This window comes from Lissotriton vulgaris, unplaced genomic scaffold (assembly GCF_964263255.1).
Source record: "Lissotriton vulgaris unplaced genomic scaffold, aLisVul1.2 SCAFFOLD_1498, whole genome shotgun sequence".
Classification (NCBI taxonomy): Eukaryota; Metazoa; Chordata; class Amphibia; order Caudata; family Salamandridae; genus Lissotriton; species Lissotriton vulgaris.
In genome coordinates, this window is record NW_028248965.1 from 5,893 (window position 1) to 32,517 (window position 26,625).

The window sequence follows — 26,625 nt, forward strand, 5'->3', positions numbered from 1 at the left end:
GATGTGTGTCTGTATGTGTGTGGCTCTGGGTGTGTGTGTGTGTATGTGGCTCTAGGTGTGTGTGTGGGGGGGACTCTGGGTGTGTATGTGTGTGTGTGTTTCTCTGGGTGTCTGTGTCTGTGTGTAGATCTGAGTGTGTGTGTGTGTATGTGTGGCCGCATTGTGTGTGTGTGGCTCTAGGTGTGTGTGTGGTAGTAATTGCTGTCTGCTAAACTCGTCCGTAGGATACAATAAGTCTCACATTTGAGAGAAATTAAGCAAATGGCAATGTAAATAACAATGCCATTTACTTCTCTATTTCTTAAACCAACACATAAATACAAACTTTGTCATTTACAATGCCAATAGCTCAAACTTTTCCAAAGGCGAAACCATTGCATTGTAAATGCTTGTTCCCTTAGAGTTTTATATAGAACGAACTAGACCCGATACATCGGGTATCAATCAGAGCGCTTTAAATGAGCACCAGTTACATTACAGATGGACACATTCATTTTGTTAGGCACAGGGATATTAAGTGATTTGCCCAGAATCACAGGGCGCCGAGACTCCCCAGCTTCAAGGGCGACCGCTCTAACCGTTAGGCTACATCCTCATGTTCTAAAAGCAACGTTGAACTTTTTTTCAGCGGGGAAAAAAAAACTTTTTGTGTACGTATCACTTGGAAATTTCACCCACCTGTAGTCAGGTGAAGGTTTGAATTAACCCTGCAATCTGAAATGTGTTAACTTAAGGTATTTATGTAATGAGACATAATCACATGGGCAACGGAGAACTTCACAAAAAACTGCAACAGTGCAACGGAGCGTGCACGCTGTTTGCACTATCTTGTTGCACTGATGCAAAAGATGACGAGGAAAGAGGGAAGAGACACACACTGACGATGACGAGTTAAATATTCTAGGACTACGCGAGCCCTAAATCAACATAGGAAATGACCCCAAGGACCCAAGCTCTCTGAAGATTCACACCGAGGAATTACTACATGTGGTGTCTAGAGAAACTCTGAATATGCAGGATGTCATAAACACTTTCAGATATGTTTGCCGAGGACTCATTAGTCATACAGAGAACACTGTTTATTTTTAGAAATCATATACAGGTATTTGTAAATGCTTGGAAAGTGGCAATAGTTCTAAGTGGTGGGCACCGGCTTTAAATTTGGAGATGAATTTCATAATCTAAAAATTACTCCCAGCAAGAGAAAAAAAAGCATGAAAGGAAGAAAGAAGGAGGAAGAGAAAGATAGGAATATAAGGATAAAGGGAGAATGTAGGCGGGGAACTAAAGTGCCCCCAAGCGTGAGTTAAAGAGACACAAAGTGCACGGTGGCGAAAGAAATCAGCATGAGGTGTAATCAACACTGGGCAGCCTTGGCATTCAGCATCCCTGGCATTTGACAGTGCTTATGGCAGACTCCGAAGAACAATTTTTGGCCTCTGTATTTAAGTTCTTAACAAACTAAGCTCTGGTATTCAAATTAGCACTACCGTTTTGAATCTTAGCCAATCGAAGCCTTAGTAAACCCATCAGGCTCAATAAACCCCAAGATGGAAGCCTTGCTGTGCTGTAGAAAGAATTATGGAAATGTGGGACCACTATGAATAATTGTTATCTAAGTTAATGGTCGTTTTTTTTTTTCTTTTTCAGGATTATTACTTTATTAAGTAAATTCAGACTCTCGTTTCACGAAGTCCATGTTCTCCCAGATATCAACCAAAAACCCCGCCCAGAACAGTAAGTGTTACAGTAATGTCTCAATATGGAAAAACGTGCTTTGCTTGTTCTGCATTTCTATTTTTGTGTATTTATTTGGCAGGCCAACTCAGACAGAAATGCAATGCAGAAGTTACTTCAAAGTGGTTCCTGAGGCTTTGTCAGTGTTTGGTAACAGCAAATAGTAACAGACTAATACATCGTTTTGTTATTTGTACAGTGAAATTTGAGCTTTTCTCTGGATTTTCTTAAGCACAGGTATTACAAATGCAGCCACAGTGAAGATTTTTCCACACACACAGAAAAGGTATATCCTGTCAACAGCTGTGACATCATCCCATACACACACAACAGAGTTATTCAAGGCATAGGGGTTGCAAGCTTCTCAAATACAAAGAACTTGTACAATATGAGCAGGCGCAGTGCAAGATTTTTTACACACACAGAAAGGTACAGCATCTCACACATAGTCATTATCATGGACGTCTCTAAAATGTCTGGGGTAGTGGAGGGTACATTAACCAGCCTTTGACCATCTCCTGCCCCATCCTCCTGCTTCTAAATTACATCACAGGACTGCCCAATGCCAGACCCTGAACACTCCAAAAACCTTCTGTTTGCTGCAGGGGAAGGTCAAGATGTGAAAACTACAGAAAATAAACAGAGCTCATAAGCCCCTTCTTACAGCGCTTAATTTTAGCATGTGTTTGCTGGTGCTCTGCTCCTGCACTTATATCTCAAGATCAGCACTTTCTTAAAGTCCACCACATGGTGGTGCTGTCTGTCTATTGTAGAGTCTAGTGTCAGCAGAGAGTTTAAAATTCAATATACATTAAAATTAACATAATACTAGTTCGTTCTGGACATCCCTAAAGGTGTGGTGACATGGAATAAACCACATCATCAATTTGTTGGAGTATGATGGTTAATAGGTAGAAGTTAGTTGGCAAAGATGTCAGAGATAGTGGGTGGTACAACCTGCTGTGGCCTTCGCAGAAATAGTTTGGACCCGTCACTTTTTTTGTTACAAAAATGAAGCAATGACTGCTTACTATCTGTTCCTGCAGCTTTCACAAGCTGTGAGGGCAGGGTTTACAATGGCTGTGCCAGGCCTACCAAATGGCCAGCTAGGGTTAGCTGCTGCTGTCACTGGCAACCCCCTAACTGACGTCCATGCACATGATTAATACATAATAGCCTGCGGAGACCACATTCATGGCCAGACAGTGCCTCTTAAGGCTAAAAAATCAGACAAGGTCCCACGTCCACCCACATTCTTGTGTGCACAGCCAGAGCTTCAGTGTACATATTTCTGTGCAGGCCTGCCCGAGTCATTCAGGCAGCCATTTTTATTTTTTTTATGTCTGCTTGACAGCTTGACAGTGTAGTTGTTTGCAAAACCTATTGTTACCAATTCTTTTAAAATAAACATAGAGTGAGCTTTGGCTCGGTCTAGGCCCTCACTACGAGACATTACGAATCAGGCGGTGGAGTACCTGATCATGATGGTGGCTTGTCACGTGAGTCAGCTACCATGGACCAGCCAAGGAGGAAGGTTCACCAGCACTATTCAAGTGAGCAGCATCTGCAACAAACTGATGCAATACATAAATCCCTTAGGGTGGGTCATGTTCCACAGCATCTACGCACAGTCTCCAGTCTTGGCCTGACAAAGTTGTAAACAGCATTCATCACTCTTCCCATGTAAGTTGCAGCATGCATGTAATCACACATGTAGCCCCCTGGAACACTGATGCCTTGATCTTGGTTCAGTGCTGCAACTGACATGAATAAAAGGGTGCTCAACACAAAAGTCAAAAAGTACATTTGTACCCAAGAAATATATTCTTATATGAAATATCACACGCATTTCTAATTTATAAAAGGAAAAAGCATAAAAAAGAACCCAATTTTAGTAGTCTAAAAAAACAGACCAATATTGTATCCTTCTACACTTCTTGTAGATTTACACTACTTGTGATCAACACAAATTGTGTGAGGGAGAGAGCTGTGGTGGAAGGTGACAGAAAGTAAGGTTAAACTGGGCCTTGCTTCCCTTCCCTTTGACTAAGCATTTGGTGATTAAGAGACATTAGAGTTGGGGTGCCATTTACAATTCACCTTCAATCCTAAAGTGCAACAGTATCTCATAATAATAAGCATCTTTGCAAAGCCGAAAAAGGGAATTGTTTTCATGCTCATTAAGTCTAAAAAATCCAAGGTGCTGTAATAAAGAAACATTGTCAAAGACAATAGGTCTGACATTAGCTACCTGCATTAGGCTTTGTCAATGCTTATTTTGTTTGTGAATGGTTTTTGCATGAAAGACTCGTTGTACATCAGTGCCCCAGTAGCATAGTTGTGGGATTTGTTGGTTCCAAACAAGTATTGCCTGAAAGACAAAATATGTAGATCTGTGTATGTTTTTAATGTGTAAACATTTGTCCCAAGTGGTCTCTTAACCTGAAGGGGACTTCTTAGTGGTGGATATGCACATTGTGCAAGAGCAGAATGTTCTCATTTACAGTCAGTTAAACCAATGGATGAAGAGGGCTTACCCTGTGGCCCATGCTGTATTACTTGGTGTGTTCAGCGAAACATGGCTGACACGATAGCAGACAAATGGATGGAGAGGGATGACTAAAAGTCTTTGTAAGTATGTATTACACAGTGGTGGTCGCCACTGGGTAGTTATAGTTAGGACTAAGATTCCATAGGAAAATTATTTTTTGGTTTGCTAATAACTTTGGTAACATTTAATGAATCTTCACAAAATGCTCCAAAAAGTCTCATCCACCTCAGCTCCTTCCTATAAAGTTTCAAGATGATCTGTCCAGTGGAGACAAAGAAAAAAAGGGGGACCACAAAAAGTGTTTTCCCCATGTGATTTTCCATAAGAAATTTAAACAGCGATACAGAAAAATATGACTGAAAGGAATTACTCCATATTCTAGGGCCCGATCAATAAAGGGTTGATGCCTTGGAGCCCACTCAGGGTATCCACTGCATTATTGTTGGGGGCTGAAGGGGATCCTCAATATCTAAAAATAAAACATAATAAAGCAGGTGTATTATAATTTTATTTGTAGAATTCTGAGGGCCAGGCCAAGCCTTGGGGGTAGGGCTTTCGTGGGGGCAGTCATGAGGGGCAGTGGTAAGCACTGCTATCAGTTTGCATGTCATTTTGGCCTCCGCTCTCAGGACGGCCAAACTGACATGCGCACTGAGTCTGAATCTTTTTTCTTTACCAACTCCAAAACTTCTGAATGTTTTTTTACTACCAAATTACAAAAAACACTCTTTCTGTACCAAGATCTAGCTTTTTGCCAAATTTGGTGTAATTCCGTCCAGTGGTTCAGGCTGTAGTCGGGTCTAAAATTTCTGTGGGAAATGAGAGATCATGTTTAGGACTCTCCCATTTTCTTGGCCCCCGCTTGATGAATCACTCCGAAACTTCCTAGACAGCAGATGAAGTGATTGGCATACTAGTTTTGAACTTTTTTGTCAAACGGTGCCAAAGTTATTAGCAAAATATAAAATGCCTAATCTATGCAAACTAGGTCCCAACTATAACTACCTACTGGTGACTAGAGAGAGAGAGAAAAAGAAAAAAAGGTTACTAGAATATATATAAGGTAATTCCAGACCTAAAAACAAAGTGATGCTATTTAACATCCCTGTAAAATGGAATATATGGGTAAATCCTGCTCTAAACACAAACACTCTGGGGCATTTGACATATTTAAACAAAGGCTAATTGCTTTATTTAGTATTAGATAGCTAACTGCTTTCAGTGGCATACCTTCTGAGCAAGGCATCTGTGTAAACCATGGTGACTATGGATGGAAAACCCTTCAAATGTCCGTATTAGGAGAAAATTCCAGGCATGTCAGGGGAAGATTTGATGTAGTTACTGGAATGCACCAGTATCTTGGTTGTACATTTTCAGAACCCACATTTGTGATGGCGGTTCCACCATGCTACCCAGGCATTGTAGTGACATAAGAGGTCTAGGAACAGCTCTCACCCCTTCAATAATGGGCCCTAATGTCTTCCATCGGTTGCTGACTGGCTAATACTATGTTCACTTTTTTGTATAGAGGTCTTTTGATGAGAATTATCTGCAGGCACTGACAATAATATAAGACAGATGTGGCAAAAAGATACAAAATAATTTACCCAGTTTTCCTGTCCTAGTCTGGTGAAGTCAAAAGAATAACAAACAGAATGTCAGATGGCTTCACGGCAGAGGGGAAGGGGCTAAGACTGTGAACAAAGTGCAGGGAAAATAAAGTTCTTCAAGATAGTATAATAAATAAAATTTAAAAAACTAATTTGAACCACCTTTCTCACTGAAGATAAAGGAACATTTTTAAAGTTGATGTGAGGAATGTGTGCAGACTTTGTGCTGTCACTCAAAGTGAAGGGAGCCAATAGGTAAAGTGGACTGGCCCATTGTCACGTGGTGTATGCTGTGATGGGTGGAAGCAAAGTGTGGATGGCAATTTAAGACACCAATGCAGCCTATTGAATAGCAGGCCCTCTCTGTACACATATTATAATTTATGGCTTATTTTGGAAAAACTATAGTCTGGTGAGGTAGCTAAAGTTGTCTCAAAGGCCAGACTTAAATTTGCTAAATAAAAAAAAATGTATGTGAGAGAACACAGAATGTAAGAGCTGAAACATTTTCTTTCCAGCGCGAAACGGTTTGAAGACATGATCGCCCCCTTCAGGCTGAATGATGGATTCAAGGATGAAGCTATGGTCAACGAAATGAGACAGGATTGCCCCTGGAAGATCTCTGACGAGGAAATCAAGAGGTACAAAGCAAAGGTAAGGTGCAGAACCCGCCACTGTCATGTTCATTGTTATCCATTCCACTTTGGGGGTCCTGAATTGTATAACACCAACAAACCATGAGCCAGCAGAAGAACCCTCACAGCAAATATGTTGAGTCTTGGAAAAAGAACATAAAGCGGATAAATATACCCGTATTCACAGGCGATAATTCTTTATTAGAGCTAGTCATTAGTCTGAAAAACTGGGGAAAGAAAGCAGTCTTGCTCTGCAGACTTTGATAGGCACAGACCACATACAACACCGGTTTTCATCCCATTTACTGAGATCAGGCCCGAGTAATAGAACCACCTCACCCCCGGTCATTTCAGAAACTACCCACAGTCCTGAATTTTTCAAGTACAAATGATTCATCTCAGGCATGGTAGTCTAATCACTTCAATGGAAGCAACACAAGACTACGACACACAAGTCCATGCCTGGAAACAGTGGGGCAGATTTACAATAAGTGGCGCATCCCTGCATATCAGCAGGGATGCGCCACTTATTGTGCGCCATGCCTCCGCCACCATGGACGCACCGCATTTACAATGAGGCAAAAACGGCACAGATGCGTGACGCATCTGTGCCGTAAAAGTGGCGCATTGCTGGAGTTGCGTCGCAAGCACGACGCAGCTCCAGCAAAGCTCTAGGGGGACCTATTCTCACAATGCTGCGTCAATTCTTATGCCTGCTTCAAGCAAGCGCAGGGTTTTGACGCAGCATGGGCCCCAAAGCGACTGAGTGAAATCTTGTAGATTTCACTCAGCCACTTTTAGGAGGCGTTCCTGTGCTGGAACGCCCCCCCCCCCTGCAATGGAACGCCTCCTTCTGGTGCAGGGCTTTACAACGTGATGCATCTCCCAGATGCGTCACGTTGTAAATATCCCGCACTATGTGGCATCTTTTGCGCCGCAGCAGCGTCACAAAAGTGACGCAACAGCGGCGTAAAAGAGGCGCAAGGGGCTTGTAAATCTGCCCCAGTGTCCATAATGACTTCGAACTTAGACAGACACGCACACAGACACACACACAAACACACTCTCTCTCTCTCCGTCTGTCTGTCTGTCTGTCTCTCTCTCTCTGTCTCTCCCCTCCCCCACTCAAGGAACTTTACAGACCCACTTGTTGTCTGCATGTCTTGGGGATTAAGACACTCTTTGATCGCTGAGCCACAAGATCGTGCTGTTATGAAGTGGCTTCCTCAAATGGCACAATGTTGCCGCTCCTTATGTCCTTGTGCCCTAGGCAAGTGTCAGGGTGTGCCGGGTTCTAGGGCGGGCCCTGATTATGATGACGTTAAATCACGTAGTGGTGCGACCAATAAATTCCGAACCGTAAGTTTAGAAATTACAGGAAATAATACCCGTGCTTTAAGTGAACCTGGATATGTGCATTTGTTTTTTCTCCGCCTCCAAGCCACAGGTTTTTCTAGACGTGTTTTTGGTGTCATCCGGTTTGGAGTGTCATTGACGTTCATTCATGTGCCCCAACGTCAGGCACATTTGTTCCTCTCATTTTTGTATCTTAAATGCTGCAAAAAAGCCAACACCCGTGGCAGATTCTAGGATGGAGTCCACCACCCACAAGATGTTTATTCCTTAATCCCCTAAAATACATTTACTTCTTAAACCCTTTCCTTTTCCATTATATCTTCCGATTCCCAACTGTTTATGATGCAATTAAAAGTATCACACAATGTAAACCTTTGGAACACCCATTTCTGCATTTTTCAAGACATCAGAGCGCTAGATAGCTACCTCCCTACATGAAGCTAACAACATCTGATCTCTATTCAGGTCAAACTGTTGAACAAAAATCTAAATTATTGTAGGACAGCAAAAACCTGCACTCGCATCTCTTCATTTATAGATAGTTAGCAATGCTCCTAATTTCTAAGCGCTGTACCTGTGCCATAATAAATATTGTCTTTTCTGCAACAATGAATACGTAGATTGTGCAATAATATTGGTTGTTTCAATTCTATATCTTGCAGTCACTTCGACAAGTAAGGCTTAACGAGGTCCTACTGGACTATTCCCGGGACGCTGCGCTTGTTGTCATGTAAGTAATCATGATTCCTTGTTTGACTAAAGTTATTCAACATTAATGCTGATATGTTTGCTGCTGCGGTATTTGTTAGTTCCAGGATCAGTTTTTGTGTTTTTGTAAAGCCCAATGAGATTTAAAATAATCTTCTGCATTTTTTCAGAGCTCTCTGTTTGAGAATGGAACTTTCCATCTGATGTGGCTATGGCTCTAAAACAGAAGATTAGTTACTTACTGATATCAGGCAAGGAATCTGAGGAACCAGTCACATGTTGCGGTCCACAAGTACACCAGGCCCGAATTTCTTAATTTTCACAGCACTGAGAGGATGTTTTGAAGGATGTTTAGAAATAATTTGAAACCTTAAAAAAATAGAATTGAACAGCTCCCAATTCGCTGCGCTACCAAGAGCTTCCAAGACTTGAAATAAAATAGGACTAAGAATCCATCTCTAATTTAAGACATTTGTCTACACATACCCAGTTTGCAAGGCCCATACACCATTTACCGGAGTATGATGGTAGCACATTAACTTGGGGGTCATTCAGACCCCCGAAGTGGACTACTTAGGCCGCTAGGGGTGGCAGAGGTCTAACATTGGCCCATCCTACAGCAGACCAGCTGCCATACTTATAGATGACAGCCGCCGTTGCTATGAATTAATTCTGAACCGGTGCTAGGGTTCTTGGCCCACATAAGTAAATTTCCAAGGCAGATGTTTGTTTAAACAAAACAAAAGAACAAGTTTTCCCTGCCTTGGACTAAGTAGAGAAAATGAATGATTGTCATCTTGTCCTACTGTGACGTAAAGGCCAGTGATGGATAGACTTTTGGGTCAAGGGTTTCTGACATCAGAGAAAACTGAGACTCTGCCATTGGAAACTCTGCATTGCCCCAATGCAAATTTGTATATTTGGACTTTCTCTTTGATTTAGGCCTACAGATCAATTCCTTAAAGTCGCTCCTCTATTCAAGTAATCCTTCACTTGTCAGCAATGCTCAACACAAAGCTGGCAAGACTATTTTCTTTGGAGAGCAGGTTCTCATCCATTCTATGAAAAAGTTACCTTCTGAAGAAGAATCTGATTCCCACAAACCGACAAGCCTCATCTTTATTGGGAAGTATGGTTTCTTGCATCTTCATTGTACCCAAAGCCAGGCTCCATACATGTCCCTGTAAAGAGGGTCTGGTAGACCAATCGTCTAAAGAGAAGGGAGTTGTGACGAGAAAATACACTTGTCCAACAGAATTGTTTGATGGAGCACTAAGAAAAAACCCATCAAGTAATTCCTTTCCCAAAAAGTTTCTCAACTTTTACTTTAATAATGGATGCATTAATGGTAGGATGGGAAGCGGACATTGGATTCTCTCTGCTAAATGGAGATGTTTTCCTGTCGAGCACAAATGCCATATCAACGTGTTGGAAATTAAGGCAGTCCATCCTTACCAGAAATCTTTCATCGGAAATGTCCAGTCTGCAAGAGTCTATCAAGAAATTGACAATGCATTGTATCAGCAAGCAAGAGGTAACCAGATACAAAGGTATGAAAGGAAAGCACAGACCATCTGGCAGTGGCCAAAGTCAAGGAATGTATTTCTGATGGTGGTACATCTCTCATGTCATCAGATTTCAAAGGTGGACAAACTCAGCAGACCTGTCACAGAGCAGCAGGTGCAGAATCACTTCATTATGTAAGAAGTACTAAGACAAAGGAGAGGAGGCAATGGAAAATGAAAAAAACGAGTACCACAAAACAAAAAAACAATTGTATCTCTTGCCCTCTGTGCCCAGACTATGAGTATGTGATATCCTGTTTTTTTAAATTTTGGCCTCAGGTTCACACTAATGCAGTGTGTGCATTAAGGCATAGGCCTGCCCTTGACTTTGAATGGGTGAAGGACTTGTCCTGGACCTGTAGATATGCACCAGCAAGCCCTCAAACTGACCGCATGACTCGTGTCCCAGTCACCCGTTTCACATGTGCAGCGTGGTGGCAGCATCCTCCGTTTTGTAGTAGTTATAGTCTGACCAAGCCTTCTTACCTGCTTTATTTAAATGGGAGTTTACCCAAAGTTCAGCTGCTACCTGCAGACCCAGAATCTTAGCACTGAGATCATGTGCTCCTGGACATATGCATATAGGCTAGGGGAGTTGGCATGAAATGCATGAGTGCCTGAATGAACAAGAGTGACACATATCTGCAGGTTCCATTCTGATGGATACTTCTAACTACTGATTCCTCATGTGCCAGACTGAATCCAGAAGTCTTCATCGCAGTGATCATGCAGAACTATATTGATTTCATTCTGTCCTAAAGTGTCACTGCAGCGCTACTTATAGGCGTCACTCTTACCAGACCTTTGAACATGTATCTGGAGCTCCGTTCTCTTTTTCATCCATTTGACGACTTTTTCAAACTGAATTCCAGCATGCAGGGAAAGAAGACTCCACCGAAAACTACATGGCTCAAACTATGCCTTGACTGCTGTAAACAGATGTTGGTGTCTGACCTGTGCGAGTTGTGATTCTGATGTTTGGGCTCAGGGAACAACTTGAAGTCATCTGATGAACATGCCCTCATGCACCTGCACCCAAAGACGATTTGAGACCGTGAAGTGAATCTGTATGTCACAGAAAATTGAAAGAAGCCATGCAAGTCCCACTCTACGTTGAGGGCATGGACTCATTCTTGCTCTTGCTCACCAGTGAACAGACAGGTGGCTAGATGCCTTGGATCAGCACCTATCAGCAATGATTTTCTTATGAAGTTTCCTATGCCTGAGAGTTTGGTGGTCCAAACTTCTCTTGCACAGTGAATCTTAATTATTCCCCGCTACCACCTTCCCCAAATCCCGCAGACAGGGAGTCAAAAAGGATTGATGTGTTTGGGAAGCAGATGTTCCCTTCAACCAGTTTAGCCATCAGGTTAGCCAATACCAGTTGTCTACTAGGCCAGAATATGCATGCCATCTGGGACACGGCCAGAAAGAACTTGCCCGTGATGCCAGAATAATCCATGGCCTCTTTGGCTCAAACTGTTCAGGAAGGTCAAGATGCAGCCGATTGCGTAATTCAGGCTGGGCTGGATACTACTGACTTCTTGGGGTGAACATGGATCCCGTCTTTTTAATGAAAAAGCTGATTCGACTCTGAAGCACTTCAAGGAAAGCATGACCAATGCACACTCTTTAGGCCTTTCAACCCGTCATCAGTTCTGGTCCTTTTTGGGCTACTCCAGAGATTTGGCATATAGACAGACCCAGCACCCCACATCCTCACTAACCCTAGGCAAAGCACTAAGCTACGCTCGCGTAGTTTGCGAAGTATCCACTACTTCGCACTACGGGAATTGCACGTAGCACAGTGCAAACACGAGTAGCGTAGTGCAGTGGTCATTTTTTGCTTGCTCGCGTGCCTCAACATCAAGTTGGCGACCGCGAGCGTGGAAAATAAACCTCCCGGCGAGATTCTAAGCGCGGGGAGGTCAGGTTTCTCATTGCGAGTGGTCGTGTATGCTCGGGACCGCACGCAATGAGAAACTACCAGTCCGTGTTGAGAAAGTTACTGCTCGAGTAAAAATCTACTCGAGCAGCAGAAAACTACAGCTCGAAACTGTGCAAGATGCCGTTTTCAATGATTGCACAGTGCCCGATGCTTGTCTACACTGTGCAATCATTGAAAACGGCATCTTGCACAGTGCGAACAGGCTATTACGCACTTCGCGTAGCTACGCGTAGCGCTACTTCGCGAACTACGCCCAGGGTTATTCCTCACTGCAGTCACCACAGCCATTTCATGGCCAGTGATGGCTATTTGGTAGACAACGTGCAGGTCACCATGGGCAATGATCTTCCCAGTCGTCCCTCTGCGACATCAGCCTCCAATTCACTTTTGTTTGAACTTAGCACACAAGCGCCCTGTGGGAGGAAGGATTCTCCAGATCGTCCAGCAGGGCTATGCCATCCTGTTGCTTTCCGACCTACAGCAGCTTTTGCTTACAACAGAGTGGCACTCCTGCGAGCATCTGTGCATTTTACTAAAAGAGGTGTGAGCGCTATTGTCCAAAGGGGTGTCAGCCTCAGAGAGAGAGATAGGTTTTGACCCTTGCTATTTCCTCAAGCCTAAAAAGGATGGAGACCTTCATTCTATTTTAGATCTTCACCCTCTGAATGCCTTCCTTTAGGAGGACAAGTTCAAAATGCTCACATTGGCCGACCTTCTGTCTGTCCTGGTCTGGGTGACTGGATTGTAGACTTGGACCTGCAGGATGCATTCTTTCATGTTACCGTCCTGCAGTCCCACAGATGATGTTACCTGTGGATCAAGATCAGCCAGGAGAATATTCAGTTTGCCATGCTCTCCTTTAGCCTTACCTGCATCCCTTGGGCGTTCACCAAAATGTCTGCTGTGGTTGCCACCTATCCTCAGAGATTGGGGATACCAGTTATTCCCTACCCTTAACAACTGGTTGTTGAACACGGGCTTGCCACAGTCAGTCATAGACAATCTGCAGATGACAGAAAACCTACTGGCATCATTGAGATACTTGAGTAATGAGTGGAAGCAGTAGAGGCTGGTGACATTTGAACGAGTTGGGGCGTAAAACATTTGTCGTACTTCACTGCGGTGAGCGAGAGTACCACTGCAATGTTGTAATACAACAAGCATAAAGGAATGGCGTCCTGTGACCTGTTGCAAGGGGCAATACACCTCTGGAGTTGGCTGGAGCATCAACTACCTGGCAGGATCTTTAAATGCCGGGGCAAACGAGCTCAGCTGGTGACACCTATTGGGTCAATATTGGTGTTTTCATCCTGAGGTAGCAGAGGTATCTTCGGACAGTGGGAAAAACCATTGCTGGATCGTTTTGTTTTGCCTCATCTAAACATGTGTAGTGTCAAAACTTCTGTATATTGGCGTTCCCATGAATGCTCTCAATAGAAGATGTATTTAGACTGGAGCACAGGACTCTTGTATGCCTTTCCACTGCTGCCTCTCCTGCCCGAATTCAGAAACATATCAAGAACAATTGGGCCAGGTCATTGGATTGGCTCTGGATTTGTCTAGAAGAGTGTGATATCTGGAACTTCTGGGCATGACTGTCTGTCCGGTCAGGCTACCACTTCAGGACAATATTCTTCTGTTGCAGCAGAGCAGGGTTCTGCACTTGAATCTGTGCAATCTACATCTCCATATATGGAGATCGAGTGGCAGCAGATGACTGCCTTTGAAGTACCATGTGAAGTTGTGGGATGCCATCCTTTCTGACAGGCGCCCATCTATCACATCTGTTCATGTTGGGAGCTGGGACAAATTTGTGGTTTGTAGAGGTGTTCACAATACAGACCCTTTGCACTCCAAACTTTTAGATGTTTTATTGTTTGCTTTGTCTTAGGCTCTGCAAGGTCTTTCTGTGGGCACTTCTAAATGTCTTTGTTGTCCCTTTTGGCTTTTTTCTTTTAATGAACAACTGTCATTATTTAAGTCACTTACTGTGACGCGGTTTGTTGAAGGTTTGACACTCATGTTCCCTCTCGAACCGTTTTTTATGCAACAGTGGGATCTCAATTTGGTGTGGACGTTACTCAGCTGCACCTTGTTTGAGCCAATGCATAGTTGCTTGCTGCTTCTTCTGATTCTCAAAACCGGGTCACTTCAGATAATGGCAGTTGTGAGCTCCAGGTTTTCTAGCGCAACCACCCTACACCACCTTTTTCTGGACAAACTAATATTGAGAACCAGGGCAGCCTTTTTGCCAAACGCCATGACTCCTTTTCACATTTGGCAATCCATCATCCTGGCCATATTTTCTGCTATGTCTTACCCCTTGAAAGAGGCGGAGAAACTTCATCCACTAGAGTGATCCCTTAGCTTTTGCATTGATCATGCCATGGACCATCAGCTTTTTGTGGGGTTCTCTGGGGCAAAGAAAGGAAAGGCTGTGCATACACAGGTGATAAGGTGGATAGTCCTCTGCATAAAGATCTGCCATGCATTGGCCAAAAAGCATCTGCTGGGAGGCTTAAGAGCCCATTCTTCCAGGGTTAAGGATGCCACCACTGTGTTGGGATGCAAAATGTCTGTCCTTCACATCTGTTACGTCATGGCATAGGCATCAGTGCACTCGTTCGCGAAACACTACTGCCTTGACAGCTAGGCCCGACGGCAAAGGCATTTTGCCAATTTGGTCCAGTAGAACGTTTCTGTTGGAGCCCATTCCAAAGACAGTCCACCTGGGGAGGTACTTTGGTATCTATACTAAAGTTGAGGAAATCTGTGGTTATAGGAATCCATGAGAAGATCAAGTTACTTTCCTTCAGTTATGCTTTTTCTCTGTCTAATAGCGGATTCCTCACTATCCTCTAATCTCCACATTCTGTGGAGTGGACACTTTTTATCATCTTAAAAGGTTCCAAATTAGAGATCTGTTCACTTGTACCTCCAATTGTTTTAGGTTCCATGTCCAAGAGTGTTGAAAGAGTGAAGCTAGAAAATAACATTTGCGCACCAGAGCGGAGCTTTTTGTTGGCTCCAGTCCATCACTTCCAGGGCTGAGTGAAGACAAGGTAGAGCTGCATGGTACCCCCTTTTGGTTCACAGGAGCACTAATATGAAAACTTCTGGATCCAGCATGGCGCCTGGGGGATATTCTAAAGGTGAGGATTCTGCAGTTTGATAGAGCATCCACCAGAAAGAACACTGCTGAACGTAAGTAACTTGTTTTTTTGAAATCCTCTGGCCTATTCATGTGCACAAGATGGTGGTGCTGTTGATTTTTCAGATAGTAGAAGTATAATGCTGACATTCTAGAGACTGAAGGGAGTGAATCCAGAATGTGAAATGGGAAGAGAGGAGATGGCCTTTCCCGTAGAACCTTGAGTAGGTCCTTTCTGATACAGAAGTTGTTTGAGAAGTCTTCCTGAGACTGCCATTTGGTGGAGGACAGGGGTGAAGGATGTGAGTGTAGAATCAGTTGTTGGGGTGTGAAGAGTATTTTAGAAGAGAAGCAGCCTTTGTCTCTTTTCCTGATCACTGTCAGGTGTGTCTGTTGATAGTCAAGTTGCTGACTTCTCATACACTCTGTTGTAGGTGCTCCAAACTGGAGACAATCCTGCTATGAAGAGGATCACTCAAGACAAAGGCTGTTTGAGAAAGACCTATGAAAAGGGTCCCGAACCAAACTGGTTCTACAAAGACAGAAATTAAATCTACATCTACTGGCTGCCATCTCTGTGTAAATATTGCACCTGCTGACCCACTTGCTGTTCAAGTTCTGATCAACTGAGAAGGAGTGCTCACCAAAATACAGAGAGGACTACTTCACAACCAGGGCTGGTATCTGCCCCAGAAAGAATTAGGCATCACCTGGAGTTAGATGTGGAGGATGTATTGCTTACTTATTCAGAGAACCTGTTAGATATTGGGTTCCTGGTTGACTGTGGTATAAGCCCTGGTCAAGCACTAACCACAATCCTAGTCAGGGTAAGGCACAAGTACACCCTAAATTAACCTGTGCTGACCCTCTGGTAGCTTCGCACAGACCACCAGGCTTAACTTGGAGGCAATGTGTAAATTATTTATGCAGCACTTCAAACAGTAAAACAGTGAAAATACCACACAAAAAGATTCTGCACCAGGTTAGAACAATTGACTTGGATATAATAAATAAAAGAAGACCAACACAAAAAAATCCAATCAGTAGAACTTGAGATATTGAATTGTAAAGTGAAAAATAGCGCTCAAAACTCAAAGCGCTATTGAGGAACTAAGTCAAAAGTTCAGGCCAACCGATATGGAGTGCAGGCTGATACAGGGTGCCAGTTAGGCCTGCTGAACCAAAGTGCCTTAAATACGGGTTGCGGAGCGATGCGTGGATCAGTGTCAAAGATGGGTCACACAGCAGAGGCAATGCGCCGTTTCTGAGATGCATCATGGCTGTGGTGAGAGGTCCTGATGCATCGATGTTGACAATTCTGTCAATGGGGCTTGCGATGTGAAGGACGGTGTCGAGGATGCGAGGGGCAGTGCAGACAATCCATTGGTTCTGATGAGCAGTGAAGCTGCGATGCAGAGGTTCCGAATCATCGTCGAAGCTGGCGTTGACCAGGGATGTGAGGAGCTTGCGCCAGGAAAAGCATTGCATAGTGTTGGGTCTGAATGCGATGCATCGGCCCAGATTCATGATGCAGGAGCGATACAAGTCTTTTGCAACAGGTCCAGTCGATGGAACAGTATCAATGCATTGTTTCTGCTCGAAGATGCGCCACTCATTTGAGGAGATGTGTCAGTTCTGTTCGGGATGCATCGCTCAACAGAGAGTGCACCGGTTCTGCTACAGAAACACCCTAGGGACACTTCCAAGGGTCCAGGGCTGGGGTGGCACCACTTGGCAGGACAGACTCACAGACTTCAGCGTCCAGGTGCAGAAGCAGGTTGGTTGGAAGTCCTTTATGCCCCCGATAATTCAGATCAGGAAGCCAGACAGCTAGCCCTTGGTGTCACTCTGGGCTCTATTGATGCAGGTCTAGTCCCCTCACCCAGGCAAGAGGGCAGCAAGTCAGCACAGCAAAGCAAGAGTTCAGCAAAACAGAAGTCCAGCAGAGTGGCAGACCTTTCAGCAGCACAGCAGCCCTTCTTTCTGGAGGTCTTCACAGGTCCAAAAGTGTACTGAAGTGGTGGTGTCAGAGATCCAGTACTTATAATCTGTTTGGTCTTTGAAGTGGGGGAGACTTCAAGACAGGCTTTTGAAGTTCACAGAGATCCTGCCTTTCCTGCCCTGGCTCCAGACTCATTACAGGAGGGAATGCATCTCTTTGTGTGGAGATAGGACACAGCCTGTGCAGGTGTAAGTGAAGCTGAGTCCAGCTCCTTACTCCCATCCTCCCAGGATGCCCCATCAAGTCACACCTAAGCTCCCATTGTGTGTGGTTGTCTAGGGGAAATACATGAAGCCCAGCTGTCTCCGATCCCAGACATGGGGTCAGAAACCAAATGGCTAAAGTAAGAAAATGCCAACTTTCTAAAAGTTCAAAAGAACCAATTGATGGACGGAATGCTGGACAATGCAACCATTCACCCCCAGTTTCAAGGATCTAGCTTAAATCCATCATTCTTTTGCTCACCACACCACCCCAGTTTGGACCCAGCCATATGCAAATCAGTCTTGACCCTGTTCCTTGTGGGAACAGTCCAGCGCAAACTGCCAAGCCAGGTCCTCCCTGGACCAGAAATAAGCATCCTGGGACCGGTTTCATGGCATCACCCTTCATCAGCCAGGCTAGCTTGAATCCAGTGGTGTAGTGAGCCATCTGAAGGGCCTGTGGTCTCTCTGAACAAGGAAGTGAATCCAAAACAGGCATGGTCTCAATTTCTTCAGTGCCCAAACCACAGCAATTGCACTTCACCTCGGTTCCAGTGGAAGGAACCTCCTACTAATAAAAGCTACCAGTTGGTTCAGGCCCTATTCATTCAACTGTGCTAAAACTGCCCCTATGCATTGCTTGAAGCGTCAATCGTCCATCTGCGCAATTAACTCTTTGGAGAAATCAGGTGCCTTGATTGCAGGTGCTGTACACATGGTTTCCTTGAAGATATGAAAGGCTTTCTGATAAGCATCTGTCCAGATCGCCAATCTGTGCTGCTTCTTAAAAGTTACAAAGTGAAGATTACCAACTACACATTTTTCTAGATCCTCAAGTTGCATGCAATACCCATATATGATCACAGTATAACCAGGAGCCCACGATACGAACAGAAAAAAGTTAAAAGTGAACAAAGAGTATAAAGTCGCCGAACTTTGAGATCTTAAAGGATGCAAAATAAGGAACACAGGACAAAAGTCCATCAGTAAAAACCTACTACAAGATGGCTGCCATAGACCGCGCATGCAAAGGCTACGCGCGTAGATGTTAAATACGTAACACAAGATGGCTCGGGCATCTATAGACTGATGCAGTAGTCACCGGATCGCCCTAGAAGCAGGTATGGTGTGAGAAGTGTGGGCCGTTAAAATGATTACCACTCTTAATTTTTGGATAAACCAAAATTTTTAAATATAAACGATCTCCCATGCATAGGAAAACACCGAGATGGCCTGAAGTTAATACAGCCGCTCGAGGAGAGGAACACACAGTCAATTGCAGTACACGAAGGGAAAACAGAATTAAACAGGTATGCCTTCCCTATGGTGAACATAACGAATAGGGCTAGGGATAATTACACTCGAGAGTTACAGGAGTGTTTTATCAATTTTAGATTGTGAGATAAAGAAAAAGACACACCCAGATATGTGCAGGGGTAGCTCGCGCCTAAATGCCGTTGAGCTGGTACTAATCACAGAGAGTGACAATATATCCTACTTTAGTTTTAGGATCAAGACCAGGAAAAATAGTTGAGTGAAAAACAAACCTGCAGCCCGGCGACAGCTGGAAAACAGGTAAAAATAGCGACAGTATGATCTAATGGAGGAGAGCGAAGGAAGTGCAGTTAATTAAAACTAAAAAATCTTTTTGGTTTATATACATTTTAGAGACAAACACAAAAGACAGAGCCCTGAAGAGAACCTGAGAATTGATGTTATCGGGTTTGAAACGCGTCGGCACATAAAAGGAAAATAGACATTTATTGTTGAATAGACCAAGCAATTGATTTATGGTTTATTGAAAAATTCTCTTTCCTTTAGTTGTTGTTTATTTAACCTTTAGTCCAAACGTGACTTTGTCTTGAAAGAAGTGTGGTTAGTAAACACACTGTACAAACACGAACTGTTGTGTATATAATGTTACAAATTTTGCATATTGTGTATTTATGTGTTTTAGAAATGTATTGTATTTATGTGTAAATTGTCAAAATGTCTAGTGTTTTTTTTCATACATGAAATACTGAAAAAGATGGAAATAACAGAATAAAAGGGTACGAATGAAGTATGCCCAACAAACTAAGGAGTAATACTGGTTTGTTTTCCTTAAAACTTGAGGATCTAGAAAAATGTGTAGTTGGTAATCTTCACTTTGTAACAGTTACCTATGGTCCAACCGACAACATGTCCCGGGACCTGACTCCTTATTTTTTCGCTTCTTAAAAGTTAGCACTGTTAAGGGGGCCTCAATGGTGCCATATTCCTCAACAAATCTTCTGTAGTACCTGGTGAGGCCCAGGAAGGCTCCCACCACTGTCTGAGTGTTAAGTGGTTGCCAGGCCATGATGGTCTCATTCTTGGCATGGAGTGGCAGCATCTTGCACCCACCTACTAAGTGGCCCAGGTACACCACAGAACCCTTCCTTATCTGGCACTTACTGGCCTTGATAGTCAGGCCTGCCTGTTGCAGAGTATTAATAGGGGGGTTGTACCCAGTTAAAGTTACGGGGACCTGGGTTAGCAATTAAGTAAGAGGAAGGGGTCCCAGTAGCATAAGGACAAGTAACAACAATGATGCACTTAAATCAAGGAAACACACATTAAATCCACATTGTTTTATTCACAATGGGGGAGCATAATAAATATACACGGTTACACAACAATGAATTGGTGGTTTTCACAGTGCCCCAAGGAAAGGAGAAAAGGAGGGGGGGTGTGTGATTGCGTGAGGAAATAGTGAACAGGGAAGGAAAATTCGTAGGTGACGATGTAATCAACAAATATAGCTCATCTGTCTATGTTACGATTCATGTACACAGAACAGGACCGTGAAGTTCATACAAATGTTTTCAAACAAAAATCATACTCCGCAAAGTTCAATGAATGAAAGCAATGGGGTGTGGAGTCGATTTTAAAGGCAAATGGTTGTCGACGTTTCGACAACCATTGCTGCGGGGTCTTCTTCAGGACCGGAATAATTTCCCGTCCTTAATAAAATATATATTTCTACACCGAATAGGTTGTGTGTCCCTATCTTCCGGTCCTGAAGAAGACCCCGCAGCAAGATCACCACTATCTGCACTTATGAGGGTCGAAACGTCGACAACCATTTGCCTTTAAAATCGACTCCACACCCCATTGCTTTCATTCATTGAACTTTGCGGAGTATGATTTTTGTTTGAAAACATTTGTATGAACTTCACGGTCCTGTTCTGTGTACATGAATCGTAACATAGACAGATGAGCTATATTTGTTGATTACATCGTCACCTACGAACTTTCCTTCCCTGCCTGTTGCAGGGCCTGAAGTACTTCCTGGAGGTGGTGGAAGTGTTCCTGCATGCTGGAACTATAGACAGCAATGTCTTCCAAGTAGGTGGCACAGAAGGCCTCCTTACCAGCCAGGGCCCTGTTAACCAACCTCTGGAAGGTAGCAAGGGCATTCTTTAGGCCAAAGGGCATCACCCAAAATTGAAAATGGCCCTCTGGGGTTGAGAATGCTGACCTCTCTTTGACCCCCTCAGTCGGAGTGATCTGCCAGTATCCTGATGTAAAATCAAAGGTACTGAGGAATCTTGCAGCACCCAGCCTGTTATTTATCTCAGCAGCTCGGGGGAATGGGTGTGCATCAGTCCTGGTGATGGAATTGAGTTCTCAATAGTCTACGAAGAACCGGAGTTCTTTAGTACAAGCACCACAGTGCTGGACATGGATTTTTGGAGGGCTCAAGCACCCCTAATATCAGCATCTTGGAGACTTCCCCCTTGATGCTAGTCCTCACCCTGTCTGACAACCTGTACATTTTGTTTTTCACAGGTAAGCTGTCTCCAATGTGAATATTATGGACGCACAGAGGTGGGACTACAGGGGTATGTGAGAACAGAGAGGGAAACTGTCCCGGCAACAGGTAACAATCACTCTGCTGCTTTGGGATTAGGGTGGAAGAGAGATTGCACAGGAACACAATGAGTCAGTGGAGAGTGCCAGAGAGGAGGTCAGGGGGAGGTTTGCTCTCCTCTTCCACTCCCTCATCTGTCACAAGGAACATGCTCACTCGGACCTCTTGGGTGAGGCTTGAGTCTGTTGACATGGAGCACCCTTAGGGGGTTCCTATAGACCTGGAGATCCACAAAGTAGGTGGACTCCCCTTTTCTCTTCTTTACTTTGTGTGGGCTGGTACATCGGTCCTGGAGAGCTCTAGGCTCTACTGCTTAATGACTCATACTTTCTGGCCAGGTTGAAACTCGACCAGAGTAGCCTTCTGGTCGCACCAGAGCTTCATGACCTCTTGACCGGCCTCAAGATTACTTTTTGCCTTCTTCCAGAAGCGATGTATCTGGTTTCTCAGGACCAGCACATAGGGGTTTCTTGGGAGCTTGTTCCCACCCCTACCTAACAAGGCTGAGAGGTCCCCTAACAGGATGGCCATAGAGGAGTTCAAAGGGGCTGAACCCTACTCCTTTCTGTGGCACCTCTCTGTAGACAAATAGCAGGCATGGAAGAAGGACATTCCACTTATGCCTCATGGGCCCAGACGACTGGCCACACTTTATCCTCATAAAAATCACTCTATTATTCCCACATGAAAATCGATCTGGCTTTTCTTCTAGATGCCCAATCCTTAAGAGCTATCATCCTCAACGCCAAGATATTAGAAGTGCTTTTTCATTATTAGCACCATATCTACTTCCAGAACTTATGAGATCTTTCACATTGTGATCAAAATATATTTAAGGAAATTATACGCTCATATACCAAGTCTGCATCAGCACTTCCCCTACCATATTACTAGGGCTACGAGATTGTATATACAACTAGCTTTAATAGCTTACCAGCCGTCCACTCATCTAAAGCTGTTTTTTAGTCAAAGACGGGTCACCTGATGAAGGCTAACGAGTCGAAACGCGCGTAGTGTGTATCTACCGCTTTGCCTACATCACGTTCATTCATCTTCCTTATGTTTAATTTTATGTCTTGTCATATGTATGTTCTGCACCTTCAATGATAAATTATTTTTGATCAGTTACTTTCTATACAAAAAAAATTCAATTTTTAAACAAAAAGTATATACTCTTTATAAAATCAAACAAATATAATAAATTTTGAATAAAAGTACAACAAAGTGGTTCATGATCATTTATATATAGTGGGTTCTAATATCACTATTTGTTTATATGTTATGTATACTAGTTATAGACCTTTTTCAAACTAGATATTCTTTCCCTATGTATAACTAGTGGTTTTCATATATAGGGGTCCCCTACTTCCTAAAGCTAGAGGCCCATAATCATGTTCTTAAAGGTCTTGTCAAATCTCTCCACAAGACCATTGATTTGGCGGTGATACGGTGTGGTGAACTTGTAGGTTACCCCACACTCATCCCACATGGACATCATGTATGCTGACATGAAGTTAATGCCTCTGTCAGACACAATCTCCTGGGGAACCCCCTTGGGTAAAGATCCCGATCAGAGCTCTATCCACCATGAGTGCTATCACTGTTCTCAGGATTGCCTCTGAGTAGCGGATGGCATGTTCCACCAAATCCAGGACAAACCTGTTGCCTATACCTGTCTTGAGGTCCATGGGTCCAATTATGTTAATGCCCACCCTTTCAAAGGGGATGGCAATGACTTTGAGTGGGATCAGAGGAGCTTTTTTCCATTTTGCATGATTTCCCTCTGGCTGGGCAGGTAGGACAGGACCTGCAGAATGCATCTGAGGCTGTCTTCATTCTACATGTTTGGAAATGCAAAAGGCCTTTGTACATCTGGCCCTAAATCCCTTAGTCTGTGACTGCTCGTCATCACTACCACTGACACTCCAGTGCTGAAGGGGTTGTACTTGGCCTTATGCGCAGTAATAAGTAGAACAGACCTGGGACATCACAGGCACACAACCTTAATCCCAAGGGTTGGCCCTGCTTTCCCTGTGACCCCCCCGAACTATGTCTGACAGTAAACTTCTGCAGCTACACATAAATAGCAATAACATAAGGTTGCTGTATATGTGAGCAGAAACGAAACTGGATTATTAGCGTTAACCTTATAAATCCCATATGCTGATTATAGGCCACTGTTTTAAAGGAAGATAAACTGCTACCCAGGTAATAATCTGGACCCCACCCGCAAACTGAAATTATTTGTTAAATATTCAGAGGGTGGTAGGCCAGAAGTACGCCTACATCAGGATTTGTGTGAATGAGCATGTGTACAATATATGATACATTTATAGCAAATTATTAATAACTACCCGCTGTAATTCATTGGATGTTTTAAGGAAAAGAGGAGCATATCCCCCGCTTGAAATTGTATTATTGTAAAAGTGAATACACCTCTGTCCTGCACTAAATCAGCGGATCACTGAGAGAATATTGAGGACAAAAACACTGTATGGATAGAATATTATGTTAAAAATGTCAAGAACCAAAATATCAAGAAGGTAAGTGAAAGTAGATAAGAGCAGATTTACTATTCCTAACTCCATATCTATTTATCTTGAAGATATACATATCTTCAAGGTACATATATATGGAGTTAAGTAAATTAAAACTTTGCTCACCTATAGAAACGTAGCATCACAGTATTCATGTCCTCGATATTCTTGGCATAATGCTTTGTCCACACGATATTTTGGACTCAATATTTTGCCCAAACACCACACCAGTGATCATCTTATGTATCACACACCTAATGAACAATGCTTGGCTGCCACTTGCCAGAACAGACATTAATAAAATTATTGTGTCAACTGACGTGTCAGAGATGAGTCCCTGTGGCAAAGATCCCCTGCACCATTATGAACACACTGTCCCATTAGTGGTTTACATAATTATACTCAGTCAACACCGTAATAAGCCTGCACTCTTAGGAGCCGTTAATATGTCCATACATGTAAGCAGCTGCTACTTTAGATGATGCACTTAAAGTGTGTGTGTTGGACTTTCCTCACACATAGGCTTGCGAATTTCACACAGATACACCTTTGAATCTCTCAAATGACTTGTTGATAGAACGCCTGATATAAATGATGTGCAAACACAGGCTCATATATTTTCTCCCAAATCAATGGCATTCATGTTATCACCCTTGAAAGGATGGAAGGCTGAATGGACCCTCCTGGATCCAAATTCGTGGCCGTGGAATTAAATACATGTTCCTGCAGAGGATTCATTACACCACTGAGCCACCACACCATGCTTACAGGTCAAGTTAGGTTCAAAACCTAAATGTACAAATATTGCCCTCCTAGAACGTTTTTATTGATTTTCAATGCCTATGTTTCTAGTCCGGTCACTTATGCTGGGCCTGTTATTAGTGCATCTGTCTCTGTAACTTGGTATTTCTTATGCATTCAAGGGCAAATCTTAATTTCAGTGGGAAGATAATTAACACATACAACTTGGACCAGTCCGAATGAAAACTTATGCCTTCTGTATTTCTGTGCCAGGGCCTGTTTACCAACATTGTAATATTACTGAATATTTTACATGTTAAGTCAAACTAAAATCACAACCTTCTACTTCGAGTGTCATCTTAAACCCCAAATCATGGCTCTCCTTATTTGGCTACCATAGAACCACTGCATCTAAAGAAGCAATAAGCTTTTGTGTTTAGGGAAGGGTTGCAAGCAAAAGATATTAGCTACTATGTGCTCTATGCAGATAAGTTAGCACTTGTTTTGTAGAGTATTCCTTCCTAATAGAAGTGTTCAGTGAGTGAGCTATTATACCGATCAGCTTATAAAATATCATATAGGCTTTTAGGCCGTACCACTGATCTTTACTCTTCCTACACTAACAAACATGCTTTCACACTACCTTGTATTATAAATCCAGAACTATTGCATAACATATCGACAGCCTGCACAACACAAAAACAGAAATTTAAAGTCAGGTCTATTACTTGACTAAACTTTCATTCCCTGTTTAGAGACCCATGAACATTGCAGAAACTCATATGTAAATCTGACCTTAAAATAGTAGCTGCAACTTACATGAACCTATGCAAATGACCTTATTTGATTGCACAGGCTATGTCTAGCAATCGTAATTCCAACCTTCAAGAACATGAAGGTATTCCTACAAAAGCTGTAGCCTCAGTGGTGGTTGGCAACATTAAAATATGGTGAGGCGCGATGCCCACAAAACTCACCATATATGTTGCACTTGCTGGCATGAAGGCTCTGGCTACAGTCTCACTTCGTCCAGGCTCTCTCCTCAGCGGTGACTTGAGGCAGAAAGTGAAGGACTTCCTCCCTTGTGCAACGCAAAACCAGCCGCGGTGCGTCCATTGGGGTGTAGGGGCGTAGCCCCACTAGCCCCCATGGACCCGCGGCTGCAAGGCAAATAAACACTGTTGTACTTGTTTTAAAAAATAACCGATGATCATGAGTAATTTACTTAAGCGCCGAGCGCCGCCAGGAATCCGGGCAGCACCTGACTTTTCTGGGAGTGTGCTGCGCGCAGGGGGGCTGGTCCTGCGCAGCTTGAGTGACAGCAGGGCTGCAGCAGCAGACAGGTACCCCTAGCACGCAAGTGAAGCTTGGGGCTGAAACTAGCCCGAGCATGCGCATTTAGGTTCCTCCACATAGAGAGTGACCAGGGGGGTGCTGGTTTAACCGGGCAGCAGCCCCCAGCGTTAGGAAGGGCGAGAGGGCAAGCAGTCAGTGTGCCCCCCTAGCCAATCCTGGCTCTGCATGCAGCGCCAGGATTGGCCGGTCACCGCACAGCAGAGCAGGGCAGTCCATTATTGGATGCCACGCGTGGGTGGCCAATCACTGTGTCTGACTTCATGTAGTCATGCAGTGATTGGCCATTTCCCAGTGCGTGGCGCTGCTGACGTCGGATGGATCCGGTTCTCTCTAGTACTCTCTGGGGCCCTGGGACTCGCCTCGTGTGGTGTGTGCACTGTGCGCATCAGCCAGCCTGCCTGTGCCCTGTGGTTTCAATCTCTCGAGTCTCTGACTCTCGACCCGTCGTCCATCGTCGTCATCTCTTGCATTTAGTGAGTAATAGTATCATTGATCAGTAGTACACAGAGCCTTCAGGTTTCATTCAAGTATAGTATTTCTGTGGCAATCTTTGGCCTTGTGTAATGGAGGGGATGGTCTGTGGGTCCTGGTGAGGGCAGGCAGTCTTCGGATTACGGTTGCAGAGTAGAT

General features: G+C 43.7%; 1 protein-coding gene across 1 annotated transcript in view; it reads left to right on the forward strand.

Moving 5' to 3' along the window:
* The first annotated feature begins 1,171 nt into the window (after positions 1-1,171).
* The window catches only part of LOC147663754 (solute carrier family 12 member 3-like), a 31,204-nt gene continuing 5,750 nt past the window's right edge, over positions 1,172-26,625 (forward strand). Inside the window, exons 1-3 of the mRNA XM_086950220.1 lie at positions 1,172-1,737; positions 6,417-6,552; positions 8,552-8,619. Coding sequence (XP_086806346.1) covers positions 6,436-6,552; positions 8,552-8,619 — 185 coding nt within the window. The 5' untranslated portion in view covers positions 1,172-1,737; positions 6,417-6,435. The remainder of the gene's footprint in view (positions 1,738-6,416; positions 6,553-8,551; positions 8,620-26,625) is intronic.